The sequence below is a fragment of the Hesperophylax consimilis genome, chromosome 30 (assembly GCF_061612785.1).
Source record: "Hesperophylax consimilis isolate HC1 chromosome 30, BYU_Hcon_1.0, whole genome shotgun sequence".
Classification (NCBI taxonomy): domain Eukaryota; kingdom Metazoa; phylum Arthropoda; class Insecta; order Trichoptera; family Limnephilidae; genus Hesperophylax; species Hesperophylax consimilis.
Window position 1 is genome coordinate 7,994,171 of NC_142865.1, and position 25,743 is coordinate 8,019,913.

General features: G+C 33.3%; 1 protein-coding gene across 1 annotated transcript in view; it reads right to left on the minus strand.

Moving 5' to 3' along the window:
* LOC149409600 (nephrin-like) overlaps nucleotides 1-25,743 on the minus strand; it is a 301,897-nt gene that overhangs the window by 21,457 nt on the left and 254,697 nt on the right. The window contains exons 9-14 of the mRNA XM_089649459.1: nucleotides 16,920-17,056; nucleotides 14,776-14,943; nucleotides 13,113-13,244; nucleotides 6,982-7,118; nucleotides 1,919-2,075; nucleotides 1,176-1,313 (exon numbers count right to left, since the gene is read on the minus strand). Of these exons, the coding sequence (XP_089505585.1) occupies nucleotides 1,176-1,313; nucleotides 1,919-2,075; nucleotides 6,982-7,118; nucleotides 13,113-13,244; nucleotides 14,776-14,943; nucleotides 16,920-17,056 (869 nt within the window). The remainder of the gene's footprint in view (nucleotides 1-1,175; nucleotides 1,314-1,918; nucleotides 2,076-6,981; nucleotides 7,119-13,112; nucleotides 13,245-14,775; nucleotides 14,944-16,919; nucleotides 17,057-25,743) is intronic.

The window sequence follows — 25,743 nt, forward strand, 5'->3', positions numbered from 1 at the left end:
AATTGTATAGCTCTACGACATAACCTTAAAAAATGTCTTTTCAACAAATTTTCGATGGCCTATTAAATCAAACCTAAAAAAGTGATTGAATATTTTTTTTTACTAAAATCTATCATAATGCATGGTTCAAGTGAATTAATTCCATAATTTAATAGAGGAATAAATGAACTTTCGATGAAACTAGACGATATTTTGAGTTGTTTATTGAAACAGGAGCAGAGCACAAATCATAACGAAACTGCATCACTAACTCAAAAAAGGGGTTTTTTTACTTGTCTCCTTGTAGAAATAGGCTATCGAAATGCTCTCCACAATCCTCAGTTCTTCCCTTCCTATTCCAATCCTCTTCCACACAGTCCATCTTCCTCCTCATCCACCCAAATTTGGGTAGCTATCTAGGGTTGCCAGATGTCCGGTTTTGGACCAGACAGTACGGTTTTTTGAACAGCTAGAAAATTTTGGAAAACCGGACAATGGAATGTCCGGTTTTTTTGAAAATACGCGACATATATACCTCACGAGATAATTTACAGAGCAAAAGCCGTGAGCGATTCTGGCGGGTGGTAGCAAGACTTGCTCAAATCTGTAGAAAATGGTACAATATGTGTGCAGTGTTCCCGTTTCCAACGCCTTCGTAGAAAGAGTTTTTAGTGTAAAGGGTAATGTACGGACTGACGAAAGAAATCGACTAGGTGTGAATACCGTAAAAAGCGTATTATATGTTTTCTTCAATTTAAATGTCAATTGCACTGAATTTAAAGATACAATTTCAGGCAAAAACCATTATTTAAAGCAGTAGCATCTAGTGCCAAATATGCTAAAAAGTGATTTTTTGCTTACCAATAGTAATAATAAATATAAGTTTTAATGTTTACTGAGTGTTTCATCGTGTTCATCCTCACAAATTTTCAGTAATTTTCTCTGTTTTTTTTGGCAAAAAACAAAGGGATTTATCGATAATCAAAGGATCCTTTGATTATCGACACATTTTACCAAAAAAAAAATCATAGGGGGGGCCCTTTGGTAAAAAATGTTCGGTTTTTTTATCTGGACCATCTAGCAACCCTATAGCTATCACTCGATTGGCTAATGCTCCATAAGATTTTCCAGTTCACGATTGCTTGCTTCGTTCACATTCAATAAGGTCTAAATCAAAAATGGTGAAGGGTACAAACCTTGAACGGGGATTCCGTCTCTCCACCAGGACAAAACTGCCGGTGGGTTACTAGAAGCGCCGTCACATAGAAGTTTTGCTTTCACTCCGGGTTTTAGGTCCTTGGGTTCGACTACAACTCGGACTGCTTGTGGTGGAACTAAAAAAACAATAAAATAAATTTATTAATTACCATTGTTTAAATAAAAATACAAAACTTGATGTTCTTCTTTCTAGCAGTGTTCAAATCATATATCTCACCGTAATACAAAATGAGAGAGAATGACTTTTATGTATCCGTGTGAGAGAAATATCTCCCAAAAGTGCTCTTTTCTTAAAATTGACAACATGAGCGTGAAAATGACAACTTTATGATGTTACGGAATCGCTTAAGATTATAGATAATGGAGACAAAAGGAGATACGGCACGGAAGCTGGCCGATTGTCACTGTCGTATGACCAAATTCCACGGACTAAGAAAGCAACTATACAATGAAAGTCGTGCTTTGATGTGTAGATAGAAATAAAGGCGAGGCGCCGCTGTGCGTAGATGCGAGCAGTAGTAGTATAGGTGAACAATGCAACGAGTGCAATACTCATAATGGTTCATGGCTCATTTCCCTTGCCACTATTATCTATGCTTACAGCTCTTAATACTGACATGTTATTAGATACAATATTACGAAATTTCCACAAATGGGGTTGCTATAGATCCCCGGTTCCAGTGCATGAAAAAATTGTGTCGCATAACAAAAAAAAACTTACAGTGTACGGCGAGGGTGACGCTCTCGAACAGTGGGATGTCGGTGGCGCTGTTGTGTGCCTCACACCTGTACTGGGCGTTGTTGTCTGTCACGTTTGCCAAAACTGTGACCTCAGAGGTCACCTGCTTGTCCGTCGTTTTCGTCACAGTTGAAAGAATCTGAAAAAAAAATGTAGTAAATTATATTATATCATATTAAAATCCCTGAGGCGTATGCGTGGTTAAACCATGTATAGCCGTGTTACAAATCAATGTGGAGATCTGGAAAGAAAGGGACACTTAAATAGTTTGGACATGTGAAGTAACGACGATGCGAATGCGTAAGGTATAAGTAGTCAGGTCAATTGTTATAATAAGTCAACGTTATTATAATCGTGTTCATGTGTGAAATATAATAATTGAATTTTCTAATAACTTTTAGACACAAATAAACTGAACAATAAAGATAGAAAAAATATATTCAAGTTCGATAAAGTTAACTACGTTGAATATTACATTGTGCTAAAAATGATTTACGAATATTAACTTACGGCCTAGTTTTGTTCCAACAAAATTCTTAGAAAAACAAAGTATTCATAAAGCCTTCAATTATTTTGTCATTGGGTGAAATCTCCCATTACGGACATAATAAAAAAATATATATAAATTATTGATTTTGATTTTTTCCTTTATGTGGTGTTTTTTAATATGTTGTTGTTGAAGCTGGTTGCAATGTAACTTATATTGCCTCTAAAGCTATCAAAAACATGAACTCTTCGCTAAACAGACGTGTTGTCATTTGACGCGAACTTAAAACATTGTATTTTATTTTTTTATTTTAACCATTTGTGCATATAAGTTTATCAATGTCTAATTTATTGTTAACTACTTGACTTACTCGACTTTTCTCTGCTTTCAATAAATATGATATCCATGTATTATATATAAATAAACCTTCCGGAAGAAATTCTTTAAATGATGGTGAAAATCCTATCAAATTCCGTTGCATAGTTTAGAAGAACTCAGCGCACAAACAGACAGACGCAGATAGTAACTTTGTTTTATACTATTTAGAGATTAGAGATACCAATGTATTGTCACGATCTAGAATTTAGTTAAAGTTTATCAGGAAACGGCCTGTAATCCCGTTTTTAGTTCATTATGATCTGGGATGTTCCCGAACGTTCCAGACTATTCCCAAACATTGCACAACATTCCAGAATGTTCCGAGACTATTTGCCTGACACTTATTGTTCTGTGTTGTTCTTAGACTAGTACCTGTAAGCGCTCGCATTACCGCTTCCTAACACCGTATGCGGGGACATTGAAGGACTAGCTTCATTTTTATACTTTGTAGAGCCGTTTATTCAAAAAAATTAGATTCATGCGAGAGCTCCGAAGGGGTGACCATAAGTCACCTATACCGGGGTGGGACAGGGTGGGTGTAACCTTCAATGTTCCGAGATGTTCTCTAATGTTGTGGAATGCTCTCGAATAGTCTGGACTGTTCTAGAAATTTCTAGAGGGCGACACAGCCCTTATATCTCCAAAAGCACGCCCTCCAGGTAAAAACGGGAACCTTCTTCATGGATAGTGGGATCGTAGTGAGTTCCGAAAGCTTACCAATGAAAGCAATTCTAGACTATCAAATCGTCGCTCTAGTTCGTTTTTGCCCAACAGACCACTTTTGGCGAAATTGAGTTAAGTATGCAATTGTTCTCAGAAAGCAGAGCTTTGTCAAGACAAAGTCCACCAAAATTAAACTACATACCGAGCGCGCTTATCCAACACTTTGTCATAGGTATATACAAATTAAAAACATGTTTTCTGCGTAATTTTAAACATTTGGAACGAATTTTACTTTAAAATAATAATTTCTATCACTTTAAATCATTTTAGTAAGTTAGAGATTGAGCTATTTTCATTGTATAAGCGTTTTTCGTTAAAAAAAACTCACTAGAGCGACGAAATGCAATAAGAATTGAATAAAGGAATGGTTAAATGTAGTTTTGATTAATTGCTAGTAACCAGGAGTTTTACCCTATTCTTAGAAAGATATTGGAGATTGTTTGGGAAAATGTGTTCGATATCGAAAAAGATGGATTTATTTCTAGGAATAGTAATTATAATTTGAGTGGCTGTTTTATGACCTTGTTCCTACAGAAATTAACATCCAGATAAATGGAAATGATACCCTGGAAGGACATAGTCGAATTCCTCTCAAAAAACATTTTGACTTGTGCCAAATTGCCAATTGGGAAATTTTACGAAAATCAAAATCTAATTAATGATAAGGTCTGGTGTAATCAAGAATTTCCAGATTAAAATGTAAATTGATGAGAAAATTATTAAACGAAAAGAAATGGTCGTAATTAAGCATTACAAAAGGCACGAAAACGTAAATTTTTTCGTTATTAAAAATTATTAAAAAGATTCTATCTAAGAGCTTTCCGTGTTGGGTGACCAGATCTGAATAGCCAGGTATTCGCCAATCTTCCTTCCCATCTCATTTTTAGCTTCACATCATACCCCAATAATTGAGGATGTCATAGTTCCACTGGCTCCAGGAAGTTAGGAGCAGTTATGAATCTTGTGCGGATAGTAAAAAAGTAAAACGTCCAGCGTCCATATATTAAATGAGCGAAATACGTGTTTATATATTTTATGAGCCACGAAGGAATATCTATTTTTTGAGCTGTGTGGGAATATGAGTTTTTGAGCTATGCGAGAATATGCCATTTTGAAGCTATGCGGGAATATGCATTGTTTGAGCTGTGTGGGAATATGTGTTTTTTTTAGCTGTGTGGGAATATGTATTTTTTTAGCTATGCGGGAATATGTATTTTTTTGAGCTGTGCGGGGATCGAACCCGCAATCTCGACTCAAAATCAAATGCGTGGACCACTTGACTACGCACGCTATGCAGAAGACGAGTAGACGGTGCGCCGTACGTCATTGGTAACTTTCTATCCTAACCTAACCTCACTTTACCCAAACAGCACCCAACTATCGAGTCGTCCGAAGGACTAATTGCTGGGGTGCATATTTCTCTAAAGAATCCAATGAACACATGTAATTAGCCAAGTTGGACTCTCAAACGAAAGACAGTTTTCTAGAAATCACCAAACAGAATCGGCACAAACTTTCTCAAAAAAACAACTTATTAACACAAAATTAAAAACATTTTAATAATGCAAAGTTTAAATATTAAGCCAATTAAAAATAATATCGCCATTTTACGAGTGAGTCAACAGGAGGAAAAAAAAACAATAATCTCTTTGATAACAAAACAGTAACCGAATCAAAATATACTTTTCTTTTGAGATATTTTCTGCTTTAATTTTTTTGGAAATCTTACTCAAGTATAAAATATACTACAGGCAATTTTTACTTTTCTTAATATACAGAGCAAATATAATTAATACGTACTCACTTTAATTAATTGCCAGTATTTGAAGTTGCCGAAAAATTATATTGCGAAAAATGGCAAATTTTTTGTGAAATTAATTTCTTGGAAATTTGTAATAAGAGGAGTTCGAGTGCCTCATCAAGCTATAATGGGAATATTTAAGTGTTTCTAGCTAGCTTTAAGCCAGAGCTAAAGAATGTCATTAAAAATAATTTCAGTTTTGTATAAAAGCCTTGTGTTGTAATCATTTTTATATTGTCTCATTTGCTGATTTTTTTTGAAAATTTTGGTCATATTTTTCACTGTTAGGCGCTTCTCCCACAGGGATGCGCAAGAATAAAATACTCGACGATTCAAGTATCTTGGCGACTACCGCCATACATCTGCGCGGAGGTCTTACAAGACACACGTTGTCGACATTTTGTAAACTAGTCGGTAACGCCAATCTCCCGCGACCAGCAAGGCGAGGTTCTGACTACTTACGTCGCACAGTGGGCTGAAAATCGCCTTTCATAGACATAAAGACTTGAATTTTTAAAGGTATTTTTTTGGCTAGAAATGGATTCTGCTGATCATTACTTTGCTATAAAATTTCGTAGGAAGCAATTGCGTGTACAAATGAAGGAGTTATCATTTTTTTAAGAAAAATTTGTATGGCACTGACATTAAAAATGAGGTTATCTCTGGAATCATAAGGTTGGCCATTTTATCCTTACACACAGATATATTACTATTTATTTTCTTTTTTTTTGACATACTTCGTATTGTGGCGCAACGTGCGATTTTTTTTTTAAATCCTCAAAGTTGAAAAAAACACTTTTTAATGTTGATGATTCATTTTAATGCTTTATATATGAGTAGGCTTGCAGTGTAAATAAAATATTGTAAACTAGACAAAGCATACATCATAGTAATGATCAGCAGAATCCATTTGTAGCCAAAAAAATACCCTTGAAAATTCAAGTCTCTATGTCTATGAAAGGCGATTTTCAGCCCACTGTGCGTCGTTGAGACTTATATATACATGGCGTCACTTATATCAGACATTTTGTAATTATGCATGTGATTTAGACCAAAGTAACGAAATAGCCAATAAATAATTACAGGATATTAAAATGGTAGCTTCAACAACTGTTTGATTGTGAGTGAGGTTATGAAATTATTCTAGTTTATAGTTTAGATCGACGTTTCTACGACGATCGGTGGCGACACGAGTCTCGTGATTTCAGCAGCAACTGTGCGCGAGAAGTTGTTTGCAACGTGAGTACACAACATCAGTATCGGATACTTCCATATACCTGTGGGAGAAGAGCCTTATGATGATAATTATGTGCTTTCTCTCTCCCTCTATTTGGTCTCTTCAAGTCACGGGTTCATTATTTCTTCTCTCCTAAAAGCCTCCTGTACAGTATCCCTAAATGCATTTATGACAAAGGCCTCCCGATATCAAAACACTGGCAAGTATATAAAAAATTGGGGGCTAATTTTAGTCTCATTTTCGAAAAGTATTTAGAATAATAATGTTCGTAATGTGTTGGTGTCGTTCTCAGTTCTACAGGCTATGCAAGGTTAGTTTCGTAGAGAACAAATTTAAGTCCGTTTTCGTTGGGTTAGGTCACTTGTTTTCAAGAAACTAGGTCAAGCTTAGATCAGGTTAGGTTAGGTTTGGAGACTCACCTTCTTATCATTCTTGTACCAAGTCAGCGTAGCAAGCGGGTTTCCCCCGTTAGAAATACACATCATCCTCTGGGCTGTCCCAGCGGCCAGAATACTACCAGGGATGTAGCCAGTGATGATTGGAGCCGAGGGAGGATCTGAAAAATAAAAAAAAGTTAATAATTTTGAAAAACAAATTAATACTCTTTAGTAATCTGTTGCCGAAGTCCGCAAATCTATTAGTATTGGCGCCGGAATTCGCATTAATCTATTCATTCTGGATGAGGTTGACATCAACAATAGGCTATTAAATGTCTGCTTACAGCGTATCGTAAGGTACTTTAGACGAAAACAAACAAACTGAGAACTGAAGCATGAAAAAACTCATGGACACTGGTGTTTGGCGGGAGAAGCAAATATCACCTATGTCCTGAACTAGGATGTCCTTGGCTCTCCATGCAACGCAGGACCGCGGGGAGTAGAAGAGCCTGGTTCATCAGGGCTATTGAAGTAGGGTCATGATAATTAACATTGAGGCAACGACTCAATAAGAAAATTATTAGCGCTACAACAAACAGCCCTTGGGGAGTCCTGTTTGTATCCAGGAAACGCTTCCACTCTTGCCAGTGTCCTTCAGCTTTCTTCTAGTTCCTTACGCCTAAGAAATAGGTGTTTGCCTCCACACCGTTCAGCCAGCTAAGTGGAAGGTCCCCACTACCTGAAGTAGGATACAGACACACCCAAAATACATTTATATTGCTATATCTAACAAAATACCCACCCCAATCATGTAGTTTATATTCTATTTTTAAATAATTTTTCCAGAAGTATTTAAAATACGCCATTTTTTATTTGCGTCATATTGTCATTTTTTTTTTGTTCGTGATAATGGCGTTGTTGACGTCACCCCGACCAAAGTCGGTGACAGTTATCGTCTTACCAGCCAGCAGCGTTGTCTATATCATAATGACATTGTAGCCAGTTCGAACCGTTTAATAATGTACATATTTGATATAATTTTTAAAATTATTATAATTTGTTTCAGATAATTTGATTATTCATGAAATTTAAAAAGTTAATATTCAAGTTCTGCAATGAAATGACGGATGTCGCTAAATATGTCCGGAATCTTTCTACTATAGTCGGCATGCACAAGAGGTTGGAAAAAGATTAAGCTGGCTTTTTGCAAAGGAATATGGAAAGTTTCAGATTTTTCAGTAGACGCGTTTTCTAAGAGTAGGTACAGATAAAACTTAAATGAAACGAGTCAAAAAATCACACATACTTGATCTTTGAAAAGTCTAAATAGATTTCTAAGTTTCTAAAAATAAACAAAAAATATTAAAACCGTTTTTCTATCTTTTTGAGATTAAAATCAAAATATCAAGTTTGTAAGCGAGAGTAAAAAATAAAACAGGAAAAAATTAAAAGAAAAACAGAGTTATTGATATTTGAAGGAGGAAAAGTTCGAGGGTATATTACGTCTGCAGGGGTAAATTATAATATTTAATTACCTTTAAGGAAAAAGTATGAAAAATAACAAGAGTAGGTTGCCAGTATCGGGGAAATGTTATTTCTCAGAAGTTGGCAACATTTTTTTTAAATAAAATATATTTAAAAGATTTTTCTAGTTATTAGGTTAGGTTGGGAGAAAAAGGTATGAAAAATAACAAGAGTAGGTTAAAAAAAAATTAAATTATTTTTTCTAGTTGTTAGGTACCTATTTCATACTTAAATGACTTCTTTGTGTATAATAAAAAAATTCTAGTGGTTGTCTCGCCTATGTAGAACGACGGACAATCATTTCAACATAGTTGGCAAATGCCCAAGCATAATTAGAAACAAATTTAACAACCAGAAATATAAATATTAGAATCACGGAACATTTAAGATGTTTAAATAGCAATAATTTTTCAGAGTTTGCCAATCATCTTATTTCCACCAATCATACTTTTAATAAGAACACAGGGGTTAGAATTCTTCACTAAAAGCAAATAAAATTGATAGCTTGGAAGCACTTGAAATCAAAAAAATCCCTAAATAATAACGCTAGTATATTGAATAACCAAATTAACTTATCGTTTAGTCCCATTCTAGATATATTTCCAGTAAACCGCTCTGTTATTGCCGGAATTCCCGCAATTACCCGTCCCCTTTGTTAACCTCCCACTCAAACACCTAAATTATATTTTTAATTAAAATTAAAGTGGTCTAAAACCAATTTATATATTTTTCCGGTAAATTATGACGAGCCACAAAGTAAATACTTATTACAAATTCATAAATAACTGTTCTGTTCAGAATTGAAACATTGCATGAAATGACTTTGGCCGTGGTTGGCGACCATATCGGAATTCTATTTTACTTCCCCACATTCTATTTTACTTTGTATTTCATGAAAATATCATGAAAATTGCACAACATTTTTTTATTGAAATTTTCAGAACAAAACGACTATTATTATAGCTCGCAACATCATTGTCAAAAATCGTTGCAGTAAAACAATTATTTAATAATAATATTATAAATGTCACGAACCCCTGCTAAAAGTTAGCATATATGATTTTAAGAGCTTACTTCTGGACGTAAACAATAAATAATATTAAGCTTCCCTTAACTTAATTCTGAAAGGGAGGGGAGGAGGGTGAATTTTAAGGCTATAGGAGAGAAAAAGGTTCGCCGTAACTAACTGAGGGCGTCTTACTCAAGGCGGAGAGAGTGAGATTTTATTTTTCCAGCCCATTAATTAGACAAGCTATAAAAATCTAATCAATTTGAGGGGAGAAATTACGGGGAACTTTTGAACATAGAATGCTCAGAAATATGTATTTAAGTTTAAATATTTTTTTTGCACATGTTAGTAATTTTTTTCATATATACGGCACAACGTGTGCCATCAACAAAAGTAAGAATAATGAAAGTACACAAATTCAAACAAAAGTATTAAGTAACAAGCATAAAATGTAAGAGTTCAACAACTCAAAGAAAAGTATAAAATATAAAAGTACAACAACTCGAAGAAAAGTATAAAGTAACAAGTATAAAATGTAAAAATACAACAACTCAAAGAAAAGTATAATGTAGCAAGTATAAAATGTAAAAGCACAACAACTCGAAGAGAAGTATAAAGTAGCAAATATAAAATTTTAATGTACAACAACTCAAAGAAAAGTATAAAATATAAAAGTGCAACAACTCGAAGAGAAGTATAAAGTAGCAAGTATAAAATGTAAAAATACAACAACTCAAAGAAAAGTATAAAATTTAAAAGTACAATAATATCAAAGAAAAGTATGATATGTGAAAGTACAACAACTTAAAGAAAAGTATAAAATGTAAATGTACAACAACTCAAAGAAAAGTATAAAATGTGAAAAGTGTAACAACTCAAAGAAAAGTATAAAATGTAAAAGAACAACAACTAAAAAAAAGTATAAAATGTAAAAGTACAACAACTCGAAGAAAAGTATAAAATGTAAATGTACAACAACTCAAAGAAAGGTATAAAATGTAAAGGTACAACAACTCAAAGAAAAGTATAAAAAGTGATGAATTAAGGTTAGGTTATTTCTACTCTCGTCACCTTTGATCAGCGCTATTTTATGTTATTTGGACAAGGAGTGGTTCTTAGGACGGCTTGTTTCACAGAATTTTTCTCAAAGTTGATTTTCAAGTTCTGTGAAGGTTCTCTTAAAGTTCTGTTATTATTTCAGTTTTGTAAAACAACTGACCAATAATGATACAATAACAACTTGAATAGAACCTTCACAGAACTTGAAAATCCGAAAACTCGAAAACAACCAGTCTTCAGTGTACCAGGGGGTAAAATTCAAATCACCTTCAACACTATTTTCGTAATAACTGACTTGTTTTTTACATTAAAAATTGTGTTTGTGTACAGTATTACCAGATAATTTGTTTACATATTATACATATATTCTATGTAGTTATCTCAGGATAGCTACTTATATTCAGAGAAACGTTTTTTACTCTCTAATTTTATAAAGTATATAATGAAGACATTTTCCATCTAAGTAGGCATTTTAAAAATAAAAATAAGTCATAATATGTGGCTTTTCTGTAAATAAATACAGTACTACGATTTTTGATAATCGGAACTACGGCATTTGACATGGAATTTAGCCACGCGCTTTTTCAGATAAAATAAACATGTTTACAAGTGACGAAACGATAAGCTAGAATAATATTAAGATAATTTATTTCCTTGCCAAGCGAATAAAATACATTCTAGTATGTTAGCAGCATTTTTTAAGGTTCAATATACCATAAAATCAAGGAAAGTGCGGTGAGCTACTAACATATCTACGGTGGATTCGCCGGCACACGGCGGGTAAAATGGTACGAAATCCACGGTGGATTTCTTGGCACACTACAGGTTAAATGAATTTGATGAAATTATGACTGTCTGACCAAACGTCGCATGTACTAGAGTTTGGAACAACCTAACCTAATGAAATATCGAAAATATGATTACAAAAGAAATTTAAAATTCTTTTTCTGAGAAATAACAATGTGTTTTTTTTTCTTCAATTTTTCGCAGTTTATTACATAACTAGATTGCAAGACTAATAGGCGTTCTACACGATGCATTTTTTCATCCAGTTTCCATATGGATCGTAATCTCATAAAATGGATTCGGAACGAAAAAAAGGACGTGTTCAATTTTAGGACCGATTTTCGTGCAGTTCAAGATGGCGAAAATTATTTGATATCTGTCTTTGTTTTTGTGTGGAATTGTTGCACGTGTATTACGTTTCGTATTTTAAATATTTATAGTAAAAGACTGTAAGGTGTGATTATCACTGATTATGGAAGTGTTGGAATTTTTCGACAATTTTTTGAAATCGCAATTATGAAAATAACGATCGTAAAGATTTTTCATATGAGTCTCTTTATAGATTTCACATGGCGATCGGTATGGATAAAATAATCGTGCAAAGCGCCCATTATGCCAGTTTGAAATTTATCCTGATACGCAGAGTAAAATCGGTGCGGACAAAAAATATAACAAGTTTTTAACTAAATTAAACTCTGTATAACTAAAAAAAGTGGACTTACTAGTAAAACAAAAAAACCTTCCAGGAGATTTTACGTTCTATGGTCTATGGTATTTACATTTCTGTATAATTTCTCTTTTGTAGCGAAATATAATTTAATGAAGGCGAAAAAGTTTTTTCGTATTTTTTTCATTTTCGGGCCAATTTGTTTCGAGCCATTGATTCTGGGAACGGTTATAACTTGTTCAAACACGCCGTTTATAAGTAGTTATAAGTTTTACGGACATATTTTTTATAGCCTGCTAAAGAACAGAAATAATAATAGAATCGGAGAATTTCCGAGAAATTTGTGAACCATGAAAAATTAAGAAGTATAAATAATTTTGGTGTACAACTTTACACGCTTAACTTTGCAGGCGGCAAAAGAAGGAACTAGCGGACTAACGGAGAATTTATTTAAATACAAAATTTATTAGCTAGCATCCTAAGCATGTACTGTTAAGTTAAGTGTGTCCGTCGGTAATAATGTGATATAAATCAGCTGATTGTGGAACTAAACCATACGTATTTCAAAAGAAGGTATTTATAGATTATTTGTACATCATATTTATTCCTCTTACTTTAAAAATGCAAACGCACTTCAACCTTCAATGTTTAAAGTTCAAAAGTCAAAGATACAAATTTAGTATAGGATCAAAGCTACGGATCAATACATACAATATCAAAAATCAAACGTTAGAGTTGAAAGATGAAAGTTTAAAGATGAAAATTCAAATAATAAGAAAGTTCAACCATGAAAGATCAAAGGTGAAAGTTCGAATAATATGAGCGTTCAAATATGAGAGTTCAAAGGTGAAAGTTAAAATAATAAGAAATCGCAAAGATGAAAGTTCAAAGCTGAAAGATGAGTGTTCAAAGATGAAAGTTCTAAGATGAAAGTTCAAATAATAGGAAAGCTCAAAGATGTAATTTCAAAGGTTAAAGTTCAAATATGAGAGTTAAAAATAAAAAATTCAAAGATGAGTGTTCAAAGATGAAAGTTCTAAGATGAATGTTCAATGATGAGAGCACCATGTTCATCTTCGAACTCTTACAAAACGATAGAAAAATAAAATAAAATAAAAAAAAACTTACAGAGCACGTTGATCGTATGAGTAGAGACCACGTTTTCAGTGAGTCCCATATTCAATCCATGACAAACCACCACGATAGATCTTCGATTTGCTTCCACAATTAGGGTAATGTTAGATGAGGTGATGTCACCACCTAAAGCAAAAAAAATAGATAAGGTTAGTTTACAATATTACAATCTTCGTCTTATCTTATTAGGGTGGTAGAATAAGATTACATGTGCGTCACTTGGAGATGCTGTGTTTGTTTTATCAGTATTTTAATGGAAACATGCTCTGGCATCATTGATCTCTTCGGCATCGTTGCACAGTCGGGAGACATGCTATACCACCGTTGCATCGAAAGTGCAACAGTCAGAAAACAGGTCTCTTTAACTCTCAGTTTATTTTCTACAGCACGGTCTGTTTTAATAAAGATGGCGTTGGCTGTAGTAATATTTACGAAAAATATATATGTAAACATATATATTATTTAATAAATTAAATCTAAAGAGAACGCCAGGAAACCAATATCGGTCAAATATCGATTGAGAAATTTGAATAATAGGTAATTACAAAACTGTTGCTGTCGCTGTTACCTCCCGAATACTGAGCGAAAGGGACAATCGCACCACAGGCTGATTGTATAATCAGCCTGTGGTGCGATTGGGTATCTAAATAAAAGTACAGGTATCTAAGGTAGTACAGGTAGGTATCTAAATAAAATTAATAAAATTGAGGTTTTTTATTGTCCTCCAAATGTTAAAGATTTCTCTACGTTTTGATTTTTAGAAATACATGAACTGAAGTTTGTTGATAGCTTTCAAAACTGTCCAATTTTAAGGATTTTTAGAGGGTACTATCTCCTATATGAAGTAACTTATCAAAAACATCATTTTTTGTATTTCTTTGGCATTCACGATGTCAAAATTTCTAGACATTTTTGTTTTTAATGAGTTTTATTATTCCAATGTACATTTTTTACGTATAAATTTTATTAATTAGCGACCGATTTTTTAAAATATCTAGTTAATGACACGAACGTGTCGAAACCGGTTGCTAATTAATAAAATTTATACGTAACAAATGTACATTGGCATAATAAAACTCATTAAAAACAAAAAAAAACATCAAAACCTAGGGAGGGACATGGCAGTGGTTAATGTCTATATTATATTCTAAACCATATTTGTACAAGTGTCAAAATCCAGAGAGGAAATAGGGGAATAGGCCGCCGTTTCCTCTATCAAAAAGAAGCTACAAGCCAAAAATGTGTATATTCTTGGTATACCTTATATTGTAGGTAAGAGGCATTAAAATCGCTTTACAAACGGAGTCGAGAGACGTTCGATTTCAAGCATAAAACTGGTTTTTATTTATTTTGTAAATAATTTTATAAGAAAGCAAAAAAGTTAAGCAAGTCAAACTGTCACAGATATTCTTAGCTATAATACTGTATTTTTTAAATTTGTTTACGCGTTCATACATTTCTATTGAAAAAAAAAATAATTTTGGTAGTTTAAATTTATATTTTTTATTGAGTAATTTATTTTTTATTTGTATTCTATTCAAGCGAAACGATAGGAAAACCTTCGATTAAAGCATATTTTTTTGGTATTCATAATGTACACCAATTCGTTATAAAGATTAATCAAAATAGTGATTTAGCATTAAGAGATTGTAATTACCTTCCGGCGACATGTTTGTCACCGTATGCGCGTCCTTGTACTGTTTTCCAGTGACGGTCCATCTAACTTCTGCGCTGGGGTTGCTCGGAGCTGTGCTGCACACCAAAGACACCGCTTCTCCAACCCTGGCTTCTGTTGGCCCTGATATGGACACGTGTTCTGGTGCGACTGAAAAAAAAACAAAATCATCAAATTATATACGTACCTACCAACATACAGAATTTTCCAATAAGAGGTGTTATTTTGATATTCAATCGTAAAAGATCAATGGTTTCGTTGCTTGTGTGGCACGCGGCGCCGTCTTGTTGAAAGTAAACGTTGTCCAGATTAATACCATCCAATTCCGGCCATAAAAAATCATTAATCATCTCTCGATAGCGCAATCCATTCACCGTAACTGTTGCTCCAGCCTCATTTTCGAAGAAGTAAGGTCCAATGACTCCGCCGGACCATAAACCGCACCAAACAGTCACACCTTGAGGATAGAGAGGCTTTTCAACAATAACTCTTGGGTTTTCCGAGCCCCAGATGCGATAATTTTGCTTGTTGATAAAGCCACCGAGGTGGAAATGGGCCTCATCACTCAAGATGATTTGCATTTGATTCACTCAAGTGAATTTTAATAATTTCAATGCGTTGTTGAAGCGTGTATCGTTCCATTTTTATTAGTGGCGTTGTTTCTACTTGTCAAATGTTAAAAAATGACAGCTTCAAAAGTAACATCTACCGAAATAGCGGGCTATTCAAAATAACACCTCTTATTGGAAAACCCTGTATAAAAATGCAAACGTAATAAGTAAGTTGGTCTTGGGCCACAAGAGGGGTCCTGTCTGTACAGAGTAAAGGTAGGGAAACAAGATTTAAAAAAAAACTGTTCCAATTTTTTTAAATTAACGTCACTTTTTTTTCCAAAGACAATAGACTGATTGCTATTTTGCCGATGATTTTCAGATATATTCTATTGCTCTTTTCTATGCATTTTTAATGCATATATTTAAATTTCGCTTTTGTTTTCAGTAATGAATGAATTAATGCAAGTCTTGGAATTTTAAATTAACCCACTTTCCGACATCCGATAGATATATTTTTTTAATATTTTTTTTTTCGCATTTATTTTTTTAAATTTTAAAAGACGTTTTAAAGCAGTAATATTATAGTAAAAAAAACTTTTTTTGTTATAAAAAAGTGGTAATAGAGGTGAACTAACTAAGCTTTTAGAATTGAAAGAAATTGTCTACACGATCCATAGACTTTTGGAGGATTGTGATTATCGCCAATTTTAATGGGCTGAATGATTCTGTGGTTCTTCAATCCGCAGAATCCAAGGTGAAGTGATTACTCTCGGTGTGTAAAAATGAGAATATTTTCAATTTAGTTTTTATTTTAACAAAACTCACGTTACAGTTATTTTATGAACAAAACAGATCGCGTACGTTAGAGGAGATTTAGAGCTAAACCGGCGGCTAGACCACTGGAGAGAGAATGAAATATTTGCCGCGCGAGGTATCGCACGCAGGTTTACAGTGATACCAGTCTCACATAAATGTAGGTAAAAGTAATGTTGTTATTATTTTCGGGAGATGTAAACTCCCTCTAATTTACCCTACAGACTTAACTAATTCATCTAAGATCAATTGATTGATGTCTAAATCAAGTCATCAAGTGATGACTATATACCTCATTAACTAATTAACTCCCTTTTTACTGTTGAAAGTACATGCGGACTGACAATGTATATTAAAGTTCTTATTTCAATCCGACATTGTTCATTTATTAGTATTTTTAACTTTTAACTAGCCGTCTGAAGTTTAGGAATGTCAATTCATAGAAAAATACCCCAGTGTTGCCAGCGTATGTGAATTAATAATAATAATCAATATCAGTCTGGCTATTAACAGTGCGACAGTGCTCAGGAAATCCATATTAAATCAACGGTAATTATCTCTATAGATCCGATCTTGTAAAGTTATCCATTTCACTGTGCTAGACCCACCGATATATCGGAACTTCAGTAAAACAAAGAAAGCATAATTTGCATATTTATAAAATTTCTATAAATTATTCGTGATATCGAAAGACAGGGCGGCTTGTCTTCCGTGTCTCAATACATTAAGTTTAAACTATAATAACAGGGTGATACTTACAGTAAACTGTCAAATCGACTTCGGCTTTCAGTGGAGTAGCGATCATTGTGTTTCGAGCTTCGCACTTGTACCTAGCCTTATTATCCGATGCGTCTGCTGTAAAGGTGTACGTGTTTTCTGAATGTCGACCAGATGTCCTGTAACAAAAGAAATAAAACAAAATTAATCAATTATTTTAAATAATGGTTGCACGTCACCGGAAAATTAACCGTATCGAGAGCTTATCCGACATCTTGAAGGCTGCGACAAAAGCAGCGGCTTTTTAAAATGGCAGCACCAGTTTTTTTTCAAAACATCATAATTTATACTTCCGGAGGTTACCTATTCAGTGCTAGACGTGCTTATTTGTCTGAAATGCCCATTGGGACCTTATTAAATACCGACATAAATACTTACATGATATTTTCCGCATTTTGTATTTTAATATTTAACCATTTTCGTTTCGCTACAAACTTCGACGATAAGAAGGCCAGAATGGTTCAGAAAGTGGAAAACTTGAAACTTTTCGTGGTCCGCCGCCTGCGAAAGCTCAAATAAAGCGTTATTTTTTATTGGCGCAGAAATACGCCTGGAAAAAAGGTACACACATTACTCTTCGATTTGTCACGAAACAATAAAAAGCTTTCGACAAATTTATTTTCGAAATGAAATACAGAATTATTATCATGACGTTTTGTGACAACTATGCTCGATTTATTTTTATTTAACAACGTCCTTTAAAGCCGGTGTTTTTCAAAGATTGTATTTTTATCCGGTAATTGACGACTACACTAAAACTTAACGCAGAAAACCATTTTAAATGATATATATATATATATATATATATATATATATATATATATATATATATATATCATACGCCCTTATGGGCTTTTAAAAACATGTGAAAATATATGATTTGAAAATTTCATGGCTAAAGTATTGTAGTGATTTATTTTTACGGTATTATGCCGTATTGCACTACCTCCTTTAGCCAACGTTTCGGACAGCATTACAGATGCTTCATGACATGCTCTTAGAGGATTGGAGTTGGCGTCACAGTATCACGTCTACATACATCACACTTTACAAACCCATAAAATCAAAAAAAAATCATCTGCCTTGATGATGGGCACCGTAATACAAAGTAATTTTTCCAGAAATTTGAATTTGATTAAATTACTAAACACGCCCACTTCGCATTTCTTGTTTTTTTTATCATTTGTTATAACATGATTCAGATTTACGAATGTTTATTGGTTTTAATAAAATATTAGTATAATTAATACATAAATAAAATAGCAGTGGATCTAAATGGAAACCTTGGGGAACGCCCAATTTTTTTTCTTCATTTTAAGACTGCTTATTTTTATTAGCCTTTTTGATGGATGGATGTAGTGATGTTATTATAACAACATACAATATAAGATATTATAAGTTAAAAACCAACTGAGATACCAGCTCTTAGTCAAGCAAGAAGTAGTTATCGTAGAGTTTTCTGTAGAAACTTTCCCCATTTTAATATGATTCTCTCTTCAAATATACGTTTTATTCTATGGATGTATATATATGTCGTTATGCGAAACAAGGTCTCATTTATTCCTATAGTGATAATAGAAGCTAAGAGGAAAAAGTCATTTAAAACCAAAAAGTGGCCAGTTAAGATAATTTATTCAAAAATTTCATCAGAGAAACTTCACGTAATTATCAAAACGTTGGCACTTTACAATATTATGGACAAATCGATATAGCCTCGGTGAAAGACCAGTATTCAGAATCCAAAGGTGACGCGACGCTTAAAATGGCTTTAGTTGTGTTTGGTGAAAAGATCTGAATAGCCAGGCACTTTCCAACCTTCCTCTCCCCATCTCGTTCTCCTCGATACTCTTTTCAGTCTCACAATATACTCCAATTAATTTAGGGTAATATAGTCCAAATCCGGTAGAAATTAAACTTTTATAACTTGTATCTAAAACACAGATTCTCTATACACGGTGTCCGGAAAAAGCAGAATAATCGATTCTTTTTTATTTGAGCTACCGTTTTTGAGTAAATCACGTCGGAATAGGAATTTTTTAGGTCAAATTTGAAAAATATCTTTTGCCCGGGGATTTCGCCAGCTGTTTAGTGTAATTTAAAATGCTTGGAAGCGTGTTAACATTAAGGCGATGCACTACGTCGTGTAATATTTTGAATCGAGCCGCCATCAATAACACTCCTTACGTAGATGGCGATAAGGCTTAAATTCCCGCTTAACACCATCCAGCTGTTTTGATTTAGGCAAGAAAAAACATGGCCAAAAAGTGTCTTTTATTTTATTTTGTCCAGGCATAAATATTTAAATATTTTCCGACCATTTTATAAATACCTGAATTTGCCACATTATACAATAAAACCATAACCGAAAATGGATTTCTTAAGGAGGAAATTTCGAACTTTAAAGCAGTTTTCATAGGCCTTATAATTTTTTTTTCTGGGCTTATAAAAAGACTTATGTAAAAAATACTCGATTATTTCAAAGGCCAAGATGTATTATACTCGCGGTATTTATTTAGAGCAACTGAAAAATTTCTAGGCGGCCGAATTTTCAAACCAAAAACACATGATTTTGCATTACTACGTAGTGCATCGCCTTAAGTTGGCGAAATGAATGGAAAAAAGGTTTTTAAAAATAAATTCTCAGATCGAAAAAAATGTTCTTTTTGTGATATTATATATTACCAGTTTCCCGCCAGTACTGCAGAGTTTCAGAACATCATGTACATCTATAATATACATATAAATATCATCTCTAAATAGTATAAAACAAAAAGTTGCTATCCGCGTCTGTCTGTTTGTGCGCTTAGTCCTGCTAATCTACGCAACGGATTTTAAAAGAGTTTACAATACCATTTAGAGAATTTCTTCCGGAAAATTTATATATATAAACACACCAGTTACACATCGGGTACACATCAGCTAGTGTTTAAGGTTAAACGCGACACTCGTTATATTCTACGTGTTCACAGATGGCGCTAATTAATTTATTTTATTAAAATACGTTTTTTGAAATGTATTTGTAAAAAAATTTGATTCTTTCACGAAAGGCATACAAATGCAATATTGGATTGAATTGTCGACACAATATTGTATTCTTCTTCTTTTTTCGTATGGTAAGAAGAAAAATATTCATATTGTGTATGTACGGGCGCAAACAAATAATCTGTCTTAAGGCGAAGCTTAATGCCAAGTCACTATTTTGATTAATCTTTATAACGAATTGGTGTACATTATGAATACGAAAAAATATGATTTAGATAAATTGAAGGTTTTCATATCGTTTCGCTTGAGTAGAATACAAATAATAAAATAAATTACTCTATAAAAAATATAAATGTAAACTACTAAAAAAAATTTTTTCAATAGAAATGTATGAACGCGTAAAGGAAACAACTTTAAAAACAAACAGTACTATAGCTAAGATTATCTGTGACAGTTTCACTTTATTGACTTTTTTGCTTTCTTATAAAATTATTTACAAAATAAATAAAAAAAAACAGTTTTATGCTTGAAATCGAACGTTTCTAGACTCCGCTTGTCAAGCGATTTTAATGCTTATTTTATTACCTACAGTATAAGGAATACCAAGAATATACACATTTTTGGCTTGTAGCTTCCTCTTAATATTGTAAAGCAATACCTTTCAAAAAGCGTATTTTAAGAAAAATAAATGAATTAACGCCATCTATGCACACGTAGATTATAACGAGAGTCGCATTTAACCTTCATAAGCTTTGGGCAAATTATTGCAACGTATAACACGGTCTACGTTACGTGGTAACAGAATTAGGTGGTTAACTATGCAAACCACATATTACGTAGTTAGAATTACGGGGTCAAACTTGGCGTCGTGTCCGAGACGCGAACCCGATATACGGCGCTTTCTTGCCAAAGCTTCGCCGGCTAGTTCATAGATGGAGTTAAATTATTCTCCAAACTAAAACTAGCCCCGAACCAAGGAACTTTGACGCTCGTGTCGGTCGGAATAGTTTCCATTTAGTTTTACGAATTATGTATTACCTACGTAGCTGCTACCCATTTTACTCAACAATCGTTCCTTTAAAGCTGTGAAAGTTTTTAAATTTGTTATTTTATATTATGGTAATGCATAGATTATTGTTAAGGCGAAGCTTAATGCCAAATCACTATTTTGATTAATCTTTATAACGAATTGGTGAACATTATGAATACCAAAAAATATGCTTTATCTGAAATTTTATCTAAAGGTTTTTCTATCGCTTCGCTTGAGAAGAATACAAATAAAAGATATAAATAACTCAATAAAAATATAAATGGAAACTACTAAAAAATATATTTTTTCAATAGAAATGTATGAACGCGTAAAGGAAACAACTTTAAAAAAAATACAGTATTATAGATAAGATTATCTGCGACAGTTTCACTTGATTAACTTTTATGCTTTCTTATAAAATTATTTACAAAAAAATAAAAACCAGTTTTTGATTGGAATCGAACGTTTCTAGACTCCTTTTGACAAGCGATTTTAATGCCTATTGCCAACGATATAAGGTAAACCAAGAATATACTTATTTTTGGCTTGTAGCTTCCTCTTAAATTGTCGAGTTAATCCGAGATGCAGTATGCAGGTTGAAGATTGCCTTGATGATAGCCTAACTCCAATAGGAAAGATGACTACAAGTATTAGAAGAAAATAGATTTTTAGTCATTATGTTTACGATTACGATTACAACATTGATTATTTTTTACGATTAAATTAAGATCAGATTAAAATAACATTGAGTTAAGATGAAGATTAAATAACTACGATTACCTACCTGCATTACGATTAGATTACGATTAGTTTAGATAACATCTAATTAGATTATAAATGGATTACGATTAGATATTAGATTATGAGTAAATTACGATTAGCTTACGATTAACTTACAAAGATTAGGGTCTGAGGAAACTAATGTCCCTCAGGGCCTTGTCATCTTTAGGGATGCTGAGTGGAGGATCTTTGAGGAGAGGAAGGAGTGAACCTAGGTCTGGAAGACACCCATGCTATAGGAGCCGAGCTGTTGAACGAGTCATAGAAACGAACCGTACTCATGTAACAATTGTCAATCGTGTACAAATTATGAGCAGGCATTTGGCGTATATTGATACAAACTTGAGTTTAGATAAGATTTTGATTAAATCATGATTAGATTACGATTACATTTATGTGAGATTCTTACAAGATTACGATTACATTTATGTGAGATTCTTACAAGATTACGATTACATTTATGTGAGATTCTTACAAGATTGCGACTAGATGCCTACCGATTCCAATTACATCCCAATAAAATAAAATAATGATTAGGCATGTATATTCTGATGTCCAATTAAATGTGTTATGGTCGTATTAGGATAGTGCTTATATTATTATTGTGATCGAGGAAAGGTACTCGTTGTCGAGATCAATGAAGTTAGATAAGCTCCTTGGGACGTGGAATTAGAACCTGAAAAAGGTCGCGGGTTCAAAACCAGACACAAAAATATGTCAGGTTTAATAGGCTTTCTAAGAAATTGAATTCAAATAAATTGAAACCTTAAGAAATGAATGAAAATAAGGCCTATTTAGTTTTGGCTTTATTCGATCGAAAGAGGTTTTCGCGCTCGTTCTAATACGGCACGGAACCGTTCAAAACACTTCTCGCGCATCTGCTTACGATTTATTAAACAATTATCTCACGTGTGTAAACGTGAGGTAAGGGTGTAACACGTGGTGGAGGCGACATTACACACGTGCGCGATTAAACTGAAAGTAATTAGTGAATTTTGACTCAAGCGAGAAAGAAAGACAATTATTTTACCTGTAAGGATTTTATATAACTATTCACAGTAGGTATAATTCTGAGTTGTGGAAACTATCAGTATCGCCCTGGTGTAAGGTGTAAGACTAAAAAGCATATAATAAACATGACCTGTGGCTTAGACAGGTACTTCCAACCTCCCATTATTCCATATCCCGGTCCTTCATCCCAGCTTCATCCAGTCCAGCGACTTTTTGTATTATTGTGCCATGTTTACAAAAACATGAATAATGAATAACCTGACGATATCTTGATTTCTTCTTACTACAATCATTTGAAAATGTTGATTGTGCAATGGCGTATAAGTCAGAAATTGACTATAGTTGGTTGAAACCGGTCCGATATTCTAATAAATACTTTTATTAAATTCACTATTGCAAACGTACTAATTAGTTTGGTACAAACTTTGCACAAGAAATCTGAACCTTTTCAAAGTATGAATATATCCACCCAAGCGATTTTTTTGGCATATCGCTTGCCATAATGAGCCAAACTTATATAACCTAAAAATATAGAATGAACGGTGAAATGTAGGTGGATTCATTGGCTTTAATCCGCAGTAAGCAGTTTCATATGTTTCCATATTAATATTTTAATGAAAGGTATTAATTATGTAATATGGTAAATGTATATAATATGGTAAATGTATGTAATATGGTAAATGTATAAACAATGGTAAATGTATATAATATGGTAAATGTATATAATATGGTAAATGTATATAATATGGTAAATGAATATAATATGGTAAATGTAAATAATATGGTAAATGTATATAATAAGGTAAATGTATATAATATGGTAAATGTATATATATAAATATGACAAATCGCTCGAGTTAATATTATCATAATTTGTTTTATTCAACTTACACACGTTTAACTTACACAAGCGGGAAACTTGTAAAAAAAATACATCAGAGAAATCCCAAAATAAAATTTTTCGGCAACGGCTTTACGTTCTGACGCTTTTTTAAAAACAATACACAGCTGATACTCCGTAGCGAATACTTTGAATTTGACCACAAAAAAATCGAGCTTTGGAATCGAATTACTCGAAAACGAAAGCTCAAATCAAAAAATGTTATACCACTAGTTTCCAGTCATGCATATCTACACTTGAAGTAAGGGATCTTTCGTTCCATTACACCAGGCTGGTATGTCAAAGACTTGTAGGATCTATCGACCGTGAAAAAATAAGGGTCTACAATATTATATAGGTGCTTTGCACTGAACAAAAAATCTCTGGAAGTGTGAACTATACCGATTTGAAAGAACTCAGATATCGCCAATTAGTATAAGACTATTCAATTCCTAGTTAACTAGTTGTGACAACTCACAAGAGCGCCCATGTCTGTAAAGTGTTTAAAGGGTGGGGAACTGTTTTGCCACCCGGCCTGGCAGCGTTGTGAGGCGGGTTAAGTAAGGGGATATAGGAAGGGAAGAGGCCTGGATTATATGAAAAAGGAAAATCAGATGCTGGTAGCTCGTTCCACGTGTGGATTTCTCATGTTACCGCATAGCGAACTAAAGCGGGACATCAATAGCGTGTCATTTCCTTGCACACTCTTTGCGTAGCAGTGTCACACGGTTATTTTTTTCGGATTTTAAAAAAAAACTCTGATTTTTAATCAAATTTAAAAACTATGTAAAATATTATTTTTTAATTCAGTGCATAAATGTATAACGGAGAAATACCTAAAATCTGAACCCAGAATTTATTATATTTATAGAGTTACTAAAGTTATCAGAAGCAATGTGTAGTAAATACACACCACAGATAAGGAAAGGTTAAAATAATTTGCCTGTATATAATACTAGTAGACCTCGCAAGGCTTCGCTATTGCTAATGTCCTTCTCAGTCGATTCCGACTTCTTTCACCATTCACCACAGTATACCACAATGTTACTGTTAAGAAACTACATTACATAGACTTTAATTGGTCTCGGTATCTCTTTCCAGTGCAGAGATATTGTGTTAAGTATTCCTCGGAGTCCCCGAATTATTCTACCACTAATAAGAACAAACTTTGAATTTTTTTGCGATATCAGTCGACTACTTTTCGAGTTTTGCTAGCGCAAACATTCGCAGACTGAATTTTTATATACTAAGATTTTCTCGTCACTTCATAAAATTAAGGGATGGATAATAATAATTAGTGCGATTTGTTTGTTTCACGCTCAAAATGATAACAATCTCTTGAATTATGTATATTTTTAGTTCCAGAGAATGTTGAAGCAAGCGGTACATCCTACAGTGACACATGTCATCTAGCGTTATCTCGCGGAGTTTGTCAAATATTATAAATTTAACAAATTATTAATAGCAATTTCAGTCGCCTGAAATATCAATTTAATTAAAAATATCTCCCGAGTAAAAATAAATGCCGCCGACGGGAATTGAACCCGCACCTTCTGATGTCCGGTCAGATGCTTTCGACCACTGAGCCACATCGGCTTATTTCTAACCCGCCAAATAATTCAATATGTACTAGTACTTCAATCAACAATTACTGCTTATTATTTTTTTTTCACCTGTAACAACCAAATTTATTTTTGTAGGAAAGGCTTTGTTAGTGCTAAATCTCCCACTAGATGGCGTCGAGACATAATATATCTACATTTGTTGGTGAAATATTTTACTTGTCAAATATATATATATATTTTTTTTTAATGATAAACTAATGTTTATAAGACAAGGTTTTATTTAAAAAATATATAACTTTATTTTAATTTTGATTTGAAGTACCAGGTAATTATTATTGAATTATAAACTAGCTTTGACGATTTGATAAAAAAACTCTCAACAAGATACTAAAACGATATGGTTAGCACTACAAAAACCTAGCTTTAGAGGCGGAATTATTAACGACTAAAATTTTGAAATTTCTTCTGAAATATTTTATAATTTATTAGTGGTCAAAACGCTACGAAAGAATGTTCGTACATAGATACAAAACAGCGAATATATCAACTGTCTGTAAA